This window comes from Trichechus manatus, unplaced genomic scaffold (genome assembly GCF_000243295.1).
Source record: "Trichechus manatus latirostris isolate Lorelei unplaced genomic scaffold, TriManLat1.0 scaffold00001, whole genome shotgun sequence".
Lineage (NCBI taxonomy): Eukaryota > Metazoa > Chordata > Mammalia > Sirenia > Trichechidae > Trichechus > Trichechus manatus.
The window spans coordinates 17,779,727-17,790,079 of NW_004443937.1; the positions used below are offsets into that span (position 1 = coordinate 17,779,727).

The 10,353-nt window shown below is 40.4% G+C and overlaps 1 protein-coding gene across 1 annotated transcript in view; it reads right to left on the reverse strand.

The window, feature by feature from the left end:
• PODXL2 (podocalyxin like 2) overlaps positions 1-10,353 on the reverse strand; it is a 78,863-nt gene that overhangs the window by 18,448 nt on the left and 50,062 nt on the right. Inside the window, exons 3-4 of the mRNA XM_012559812.2 lie at positions 6,215-6,990; positions 5,310-5,384 (exon numbers count right to left, since the gene is read on the reverse strand). Coding sequence (XP_012415266.1) covers positions 5,310-5,384; positions 6,215-6,990 — 851 coding nt within the window. The remainder of the gene's footprint in view (positions 1-5,309; positions 5,385-6,214; positions 6,991-10,353) is intronic.

The window sequence follows — 10,353 nt, forward strand, 5'->3', positions numbered from 1 at the left end:
GCTTTAATTCAAAGGACTTCATCTACAAAATTTGTAAGTAGAAATAAGACAGAGAGACTGAGCTTTCAGGATCCACTGCTCTTTATAGTAAAGAAGAGAAACCAACTGGCTCAAATGTTGAAGAAAAAATGAAAACCAATAAAAGTGTATTCAAAATAAAAGACTGGAAAATATTGTTTTACCAAAAGGCTAAGCCACAAGCAGGAAAATATAAAGTGAAAGCAAAGAGGAAACTGGGATTCTAAAAGATATACTTCTGAGGAAAACAAACAAACAAAAAAACCCAAACCTGTTGCTGTGGAATCGATTCCAACTCATGGTGACCCTATAGGACAGAGTAGAACTGCCCCAAAGGGTTTCCAAGGAGCGGCTGGTGGATTCAAACTGCAGACCTTTTGGTTAGCAGCCGAGCTCTTAACCACTGCACCACCAGGGCTCCCTTCTGAGGAAACAGCTACTAAAAATCTGAAACAGGATAAAAACAGTACACCAACAAAGAAAATGAGAACTAGAAGAATTCAAGACATTGAAAATGCCTAGCTCTTGTAAAAATAATTGTGTTTGAAGCAGCTATCTATATCCAACCCCAATCAGGAAGATGGTACAGGACTGAGAAATGTTTCATTATGTTGTACATAGGGTTGTTATGAGTCTGAGCCTACTCAACGGCAACGACATACTCAGCCCTGCAAGAAGACAGGTAGTTGAAGAAAACAGCAGGGAAAAACATGATTATGTTTAATTTAGTAAGAAACGTAAAGCAACCCTTCCCCCATAATATATTTTGCCATAAAATATAAAGTGAATTTTGTAAATAATGATATGCAGCATGGCATAATGGTCTCTTTTATATCCCAAGTAAATCTTTGTTCAATAAATCTGTTCTTGATAAATTTTTTACAGATTTACGGGACTATGTTAAAAGATCATAAAAGTCATCCTGAAAGGTGCCCCATTGGTCAAACCTGTGATAATTTGAATATCAAAATAAATAATGACAGTAATGGATTATAACCTATTTGATAAAACAATAACCCATGATGACTCCATATTAATACATACATACATACATACATGCATGAAAAGAAAGGAAAGGAAAAACTCTTTCTTTCAGTAGAATACCAACTAATGAATATAGGAGGAAATTAGAGTTAGAAAATCACATTTTGCAACCTCTCTAGCAAAGATCTCTTTAAAGTGCTAAACAGCAAAGATGTCATCTTGAAGACTAAGGTGCGCCTGACCCAAGCCACGGTGTTTTCAACTGCCTCATATGCATGCGAAAGCTGAACAATGAATAAGGAAGACAGAAGAAGAACTGACACCTCTGAGTTAATGGTGTTGGCAAAGAATACTGAAAACACCATGGACTGCCAAAAGAACAAACCCGTCTTGGAAGAAGTACAGCCAGAATGTTCCTTAGAAGCAAGGATGCTGAGACTACGTCTCATATACTTTGGACATATTATCAGGAGGGATCAGTCGCTGGAGAAGGACATCATGCTTGGTAAACGGTCAGCGAAAAAGAGGAAGATCCTCAATGAGGTGAACTGACAGTGGCTGCAACAATGGGCTCAAGTATAACAACAATCGTGAGGATGGTAAAGGACTGGGCAGTGTTTCATTCTGTTGTACACAGGGTTGCTATGAGTCAGAACCAACTTGACAGCACCTAACAACAACTAGCAATAACTGGTTCAATCAAGAATCATCAATGGACACTAAAACTAATGGATAAAAGTTTGACGAAGAATAAGATGTCTACATAATCTCAAAGTCTTAATTACAATAGGAAAAAATACTAACTTTAGAGTGGAGAAAGCTGGCAGATACCACCTTAACCAAGTAATCAAATATGGAGACAAACCAATATATGTACCTCTTGATGTGATACACTGAGGAAGCCACACATCATCCAAGTAGTATTCCTTCCAATAATGTACTATCTAACGCTAATCATTAGAAAACATCAGACAAACCTAACTGAGGGAACATTCTACCAAATATTTGGTTCATACTCTTCAACAGTATCATTAAAGACAATCAAAGGCTGAGGAAATGCTTCAGATTAAAAGAGACTAAACAGACATGCATGATCCTGGACCAGGAGGAAAAAAAGCTATAGGACATTATTGAGACCATTGGTGAAATTTAAATAAGATTTGTAGATTAGATAACAGTTTTGATAACTATACCATGGTTCTGTAAATGAATATTCTTATTCTGAGGAAACACACACTAACATATTTAAGGGTAGGGGTGAAGGTGAATGATGCCTTCAACTTCCTCTCAAATGGTTTGGCAAAATGCTAACAACTGGTGAATCTGGGTGAAAGGTATATGGGAGTTCTTTGTACCATGCTCTAGTTTGAAATAATATCAAAATTAAAACTTACAACAAAAAAAATAATAAAAGACATTTTTTAGAGAAATAAAGGCTGAGAGATCCTTGCAAAAAGAGCTACAAAAGGATGTATTTCAGATAGAAGGAAGCCAAACCCAGAAGAAAGGAGTGGAATGTGAGAAGACGTGTGAGCAGAGAAACTAATAAAATATTCATAAAGCTATATAAGCACTGGCTGTTAATAACGGTGACTAATTAGGTGGATGTCAAATATTAAATAAAATTAACACAGAAGACAAAAACAGAAAAAACAATAAAAGCAGTTTAACATCTGTTATGGATTGAATTGTGTTCCCCCATGATTTCCAGTATTGTATGGTTGTCCACCATTTGGTGATCTGATATGATTATACTATGTGTTGTAAATTCTAACCTCTATGGTGTTAATGAGGCAGGATTACAGGCAGTTATGTTAATGAGGCAGGACTCAATCTACAGGATTAGGCTGTATCTTGAGTCAATCTCTTTTGAAATATAAAAGAGAGAATGGAGCAGAGAGGAGAGGGACCTCATGTCACCAAGAAAAGAAGCACTGGGAGCGGAGCACATCCTTTGGATCCAGGGTCCCTGTGCTGAGAAGCTCCTAGACCAGGGGGAGATTGATGACAAGGGCTCCCCACAGAACTGGCAGAGAAAGAAAGCCTTCCCCAGGAGATGGTGCCCTGAATTCAGACTTCTAGCCTCCTAAACTGTGAGAGAATAAACTTCTGTTTGTTAAAGCCATCCACTTGTGGTATTTCTGTTATAGAAGCACTAGATAACTAAGACAACATCTATGTGTTGTCTGGAAAGAGAAGAGAGGCATTACCTTTTTTGTTCAAGTATGCATTCCAAAAATTTAAGGGTCCCAAGTGCCCATACTGTGGTCTCTAAGTACCTTCCCAGTAAAAGGAACGAGGGCTTCTTGGAGAAATGTTGATGTTCCACGTCTGGGAAAGGGAAGGTACAGAATGAGCCTGGAACATCATGTTATACCAAAAAAGCAAGGAAGCTCTCAAACACTAGTAAATTGATCACAAGGACTCAGAAGCCAATTTGAAAGGGGTTTCACCAGCCAAAGATGGGGTATCAATAAGAAATAATAACTGTAATGGCTCAATTATGTAAACACGCAAATATCAATTACGCTAAAATTCATCAACTTATAATGATACTAAAAAAAAAGACAAAACAAAAACTTCATTGGTCACTTTCGGATTAAACACATGCATGTACCTTCACTCCTCCCCTTAACACATTAAATCAAGGGTAGGGAATTGTTTTAAAGTCTAAAACCACGAAGACAAAAACAAGAGAAAACAAGAGCAACAAAATATGGATGCCAGAAGCAGACTGATGAGTAGGAAATTCCTGATTCAGTGAACCCTAAGGAGACAAATCCTAAGCTAACAATGGGAGAGCTGACAAGCAGTCAGATTTATATTGTCTGGCCTCCCCAAAAGCTCCAGAATACGCAGCTGGTTACTTTTGGAAAAAAGGATGAAGATAGTGCTAAAAACATGAAAACTGGCTGAAAGTCTGTTCAAGAAACACCTGGATTCCTAAATCTTCTCCCCAATGCTGAACAGCTGACAAATGTCCCTCCTCCCTGGCAGAAGACTGGAAGTTTATTCTTGAAAGAGAACAAAATACAGGATCTCTGAACTAGAGAACACCAGGCACCACTGGGTGTGGGGTTCATACAGCAAACAGGTGGAGTGTCATGGATTGAACTGTGTCCCCCAAAAATATCTGTCAACTTGGCTGGGTCATGATTCCCAGTATTGTATGACTATGTACCATTTTGTAATCTGATGTGATTTCCTTATGTGTTGTAAACTCTAGCACTATGACGTAATAAGATGGATTAGCAGCAGTTATATTGATGAGAGCTACAAGATCAGATAGTGTCTTTAAGCCAATCTCTTTTGAGATATAAAAGAGAGAAGCGAGCAGAGAGACATGGGAACCTCATACCACCTAGAAAGTAGCACCAGGAACAGAGCGCGTCCTTTCAACCCGGGGTTTCTGTGCGGAGAAGCTCCTAGTCCAAAGCTGACAGAGAAAGCCTTTCCCTGGAGCTGATGCCCTGAATGTGGACTTGTAGCCTATTAGACTGTGAGAGAATAAATTTCTCTTTGATAAAGCCATCCACTTGTGGTATTTCTGTTATAGCAGCGCTAGATGACTTAGACAGGGATTAAACATTTATAATGAAATTTACGTAGACATGTTTGTCTACAAGACACCCAGCCCTCTTGCCCCACCTTGGCTCCCAGAACACCAGCAACTATCCCTTTATACTCCCAGTAGAACAGAAATTCCTTTTTCAAAGAATCTAATCACTCTGGGAGGAAAGATCTAAAGCTGCTTATATTAGAAATTTCCAAATGAAATGGCCCAGCCGGATCACCCTTCTGAGAAGCCACAGTTAACGAGCCCTACTAACAAGCTCAAAGCTTCCAATCAGCTTTTTGATAGCCCTCCTTAAATACAGATGAACAGACACCACCACACATTTGAGGAAAGCACACATGAAAAACTGAGACCAAAACAAACAAATGGGGGAGAGCAACCTGGAAAAAACAAGACTATACAGAAAGAACACAACTTAAAAACAAAAACAAAAAAGATTTCAATATCCTCAGATAAGATATTGCACACATGAATAAAACTATTCCTTTAAAAGGCAGAGGAGACCAAGAACAAGTCTTTAGAAATGTAAAAATATGAAAGCCCTCTTCTATTTTGACGTTGGTGGGTGCTGCTGGTTCGTATCTTGGGTTAGGCGGCCCTCTCTGATTTAAGGATTAAGCCTTCCACTCCATCCCCTGTCCCTGGCCTCATTTCCCATTCCCCACTCTGCCTGCCTGCCTCCGGCCTTTCATTGCAGTCCCCTCCTCCCCCGCCTGGGCTTAGCACTCACACAGTCTATATTCTCTGTCATGTTCAGAATGATGTAGTTTTTCCCAGCCAGGTTGCTCCAGTCCTTGCAGATCACCTGTACAATAAAACAAAAAGAAGGGCTACAGTTACACAGGCATAAGGAGAGCCATCAGGGAGAGAGCATGGTCGAAACTCTTTGAGAAGCTAGAAAGTGAAGGCCAGGTATAGGTTGGTATAGCTAGGTGGGAGGTGACAACCTCTCGGAGATGACATGCCAAGGATCTAGCGCAGGGTTCACAAACTCTAATGTCTTCAGGGACTAAGCAGAGAGTGTCTTAAGTGAGAGGAGGTCATGATACACAGGAAGTGGGAAACTGTGGCCAAGGGGCAGACCGCAGAGGGCTTCCTCCATTTAAAGGCTTTCAGTGGTAAAATTTTTACTATTCTGTAGGTCAAATGAAAATATACCTATAGGGCAGACACAGGCTGACAACTTAGGACCCCTTTCCTTCTGAGTTCTGTGGGTATGAGCACTGACTCCTGAATGGGGCGGAGGGGAGCGGGGCAGGCAGGGAGGTGATGAGGACAGTAGAGTGACTGCACATATGGTGATGCGAGTGGGGATGGGGGAGAGCATGGGTCAGGCACCAACCCTCAGCAGCTGTCATAAGCAGTGGGGCAGGCCAAGGGTGACAGCAGTAGCACCTGTGTTCGGTGAAAACCAGGCCAGGGACACCAAGCTTTTCACAGGGTCTTTGCATGTAAGAGTGGTGAGAATGCCCATTACTGGGCCATGAGGTATGTTCTCTTGGGGTTATATGTGCTGTAGAAAAGGCCTCCATCCTCAGCCTGGCAAATGCCATAGCAGGCTGCACCAACCCTGGATATGGCCAGGCTCCACAGAGGAAGGTGCAGACTGATGGCCTGCATGGGCCTTCACTTTACCTGAGTAGAATCCCAGGGTATTCTAGATTGAGCTTCAGCTGCTTGCCCTTCCTGGGGTTGCTGGTTGAGGTCTTCTTGCCCCAAAGTAGCAGAGGAAGGTGTCAGTTCCATGTCTTGGGGGGCCAGTGAGAAAGGCGCTAAGGTTCTGGGGTGAAGGTGATCTTCTTTGAGAGTCTCAGTCCCACTTGGAACTTTCATTTGTGGAAATGATGTCAAGGACAGCACCTCCCCTTGTTTGCCAGCCAATCCAGCTGCTCCCACAGTAGCCTCCTTACCCACTTCCTGAGGAGCCTCAAACTCTGCCCCAAACCCTGCACCTGGCAGCATTGTGCCCCCTGCCTCTGGGCTGGTAAAGTCCTGATGCCCCAGGGTCACTGTATTGGGGGTGACTGAAAACGGTGACAAGCTTGGCTCCATGCTGCTCTCCACCTCCACACCCGACGAGGCCTGGTCCCCAGAATCTTCTTGCCTGAGTTTGGTGGACCCTGGAGTCTGGCTACTGCTGGTGGGAGAAAAGTCATGGAACTGAGTTTTGGCTTCTTCTTGGGATCCATTCACAGGGAGCAGCTCCTCTTCTTCCTCCTCCTCCTCCTCTTCCTTCTCTACCTCTTCCTTTTCCCTCTCCTCTTCTTCTTCCTCCTCTTCAGGAGGTATATGCCAGGGTGGCTCAACCAGATTCATCTTGGGCAAGGGAGAAGGGAGGCTTGGCACCTCTTGGGCCTGGCTTGTGTCTTCCATAGGACCTGCCTTCTCAGTTAAGTCAGGAAAAGCATAGTCTAAGGACAGAGATGAAAATTTCATTTACTAGTTTCATCATTCCTTGATTATTCAATATTTACTGATACAAAAAACCAGAAGACACTCATAGGGAACAGTGGGGAGTATGTTGGAAAGGAGTGGGAAAGACACTAGGGAGGAGGGAGGAGCCAGGTCACGGAGGGACACAACAGCCAGGATATTCACTATTTCCTTTATGATAATAAAAATAATATAAAATCATCACTAAAATTCAATGAGTAGAGGAATGCATAAAGCAGAAGGTAAAAATTTTGTATTATCTCACCCCCCCAAAGATAGCCATTGTTAACAGTTTGATGTGTATCTTCTCCACTTGTTTTTTAAATTTTGTTGTCGTTGCTTCAGATATACATAGCAAAACATACACCGATTCAACAGTTTCTACATGTACAAATCAGTGACACTGATTACATTCGTTGAGTTGTGCAACCATTTTCACCCTCCTTTTTGCAGCTGTTCCTCCCCCATTAACATAAACTCACTTCCCCCTAAGGTTCCTATCTAATCTTTCGAGATGCTGTTGTCAATTTGATTCCATACAAATAGTTCTTAAAAGAGCACAACGCTCAAGGCAGACTTTTTTTTACTAGTTAAGCCAAGCTACTGTTTGGTTTCAAGACTTCCTCCACTGTTTTTATGATGTGTTTGGGTTCTGTGTATGTGTGTGTTCTGTATCATACAATTTTAAAAAACTAATAATATATAATTTCCATTTTCCTATGCTTTGTATATACAGACATGACACAGACTTCTCCTTGATTCTCTTCTTTATTAGCTCCTCTCCTGTCTCCCTAAATGTGATCACTTCTAAATAGTGGTCAATCCTTGACTCATCGTTCCTACACTTCTTTCTCAGAAAGCTCACCTATTCCAAAGACTTTATTATTGTTTCTATGCTAAAAGGCTCCCAATTTTAGATCTCCTACAAAGTCTTTTCATCATTTTCCAACCTCTCAACTCCAATTACTTCCTGAATACCTCAACTTGACTAGTAACTAAACTAAGCTTATTGGCACTCAGAATCACAGTCCTTTCCTACTTATTTACCACCTCTGGGGATCCAAAATTATTCCTTTTCTTTTTACTGAGTGATCTCAGTTCCACCACTAATCAACTATATGGGCTTAATCAAGTTACTTAATCTTTATGTGTCTCTGTTTCCTTATCTGTAAAACAATAATAGTAATTATCACATAGGACTGTAGTCATGATTCAATGAGATAAAACTTGTGCATGGTCCACAGTACAGAGTAAACAATTAATTTTAGCTATCCCTCCACCTCCCATTATTGTTGTTATTATTATTACTATTAAGACCATAATAGCAAAAACAGCACTATTCTGGATGTCGGCTTCACAGGATAAGGAACAGAATAAGCACTTGAGTTATAAGGTGATAAATCAAAGAGAATCCAGGGAAAAGAGTAAGACAGAAATGGATTGATCATCTACTGTTAAGTCTAAATATGATCTCTTTCACTGGAATCAAGAATTTAATGGGAGGTCCAATGGGGGCATTGGCTATGAACCAGAGGTGATGACAGGAAGCCTGCTATGGGCAGCTATAGGACAGAGACCGACAGAATGAAAACAGGGGTCCCAGGAGAGCAGTTAGTAAGACTGGATCCAAGTATGAATTTAGAATAATGAATAAAGAAATCAGGCTTTATCCAAGAGTAGGCCATCCTAGGCTAAGAGTTTCAGAACCTTTCAGAAAGAAGAAACAAAGGTGCCATGGTATGATTAACTGAGAAGGATATATCCCTTCTATATTATTCCTGCCAAAAATGCATAACCTGAATCTAATCATGAGGAAACATAAGTCAAACCAAAATTTGGGGACAAAACACTATTGCAAGAAACCAAAAGAGGTCCATATAAAAGGACAAACATACCATGCTCATGGATAGGAAGACTCAACAATATGAAAATGTCAATTCTACCCAAAGTGATCTACAGATACAATGCAATCCTGATCTAAATACCAACAGCATTCTTTAACGAGATGGAAAAACTAATCACCAACTTTATATGGAAAGGAAAGAGGTTCTGGATAAGAAAAGCATTACTGATGAAAAAGAACAAAGTAGGAGGCATCACACTACCTGATCTTAGAACCTACTATACAGCCACAGTAGTCAAAAACAGCCTGGTACTGGTACAACGATAGACACATAGAACAATGGAACACAATCGAGAACCCAGATGTAAATTCATCCACCTATGGTCAGCTGATCTTTGACAAAGGACCAAAGTCCATTAAATGGGAAAAAGACAGTTTTTTTAACAAATGGTGCTGGCAAAACTGAATGTCCATCTATAAAAAAATGAAACAGGACCTACATCTCACACCATACACAAAAACTAACACAAAATGGATCAAAGACCTAAAAATAAAACCTAAAATGATAAAGATTGTGGAAGAAAATATAGGGACTACACTAAAGGCCCTGATACATGGCATAAATACAATGCAAACCATAACTAACAATGCATAAACACCAGAAAAGAAACTAGAGAACTGGGAGCTCCTAAAAATTAAACAGTTATGCTCATCAAAAGACTTCACCAAAACAGTAAAAAAGAGAACCTACAGACTGGGAAAAAAATTTTGGCTACAACATAATACGACAAGGGTCTAAGCTCTAAAATCTATGTAATACTTCAATACTTCAACAACAAAAAAGACAAATAATCCATTCAAAAAATGAGCAAAGGGTATGAACAGACACTTCACCAAAGAAGACAATCAGGCGGCTAACAAACACATGAATAAATGCTCGCGATCATTAGCCATTAAAGAAATGCAAATCAAAACTACAATGAGATACCATTTCACCCCGTTACTGGCACTAATCAAAAAAACAGAAAATAACAAATGTTGGAGAGGTTGTGGGGAGACTGGAACTCTTATGCGCTGCCGGTGGGAACGTAAAATGATATAACCACTATGGGAAACGATACGGCACTTCCTTAAAAAGCTAGAAATAGAAATACAATAAGACCCAGCAATCTCACTCCTAGGAATATATCCTAGAGAAATAAGAGCCATCACATGAAGAGACACATGCACACTCATGTTCACTGCAGCATTATTCACAATAGCAAAAAGATGGAAACAACCTAAGTGTCCATCAACAGATGAACGGATAAACAAATTATGGTACATACACACCATGGAATACTATGCAATGATGAAGAACAATGATGAATCCACGAAACATCTCACAACATGGATGAATCTGGAGGGCATTATGCTGAGTGAAATAAGTCAATCACAAAGGGACAAATGTTGTATGAAACCACTATTATAAAAACCTAAGAGGACTTCTGGCAAGATG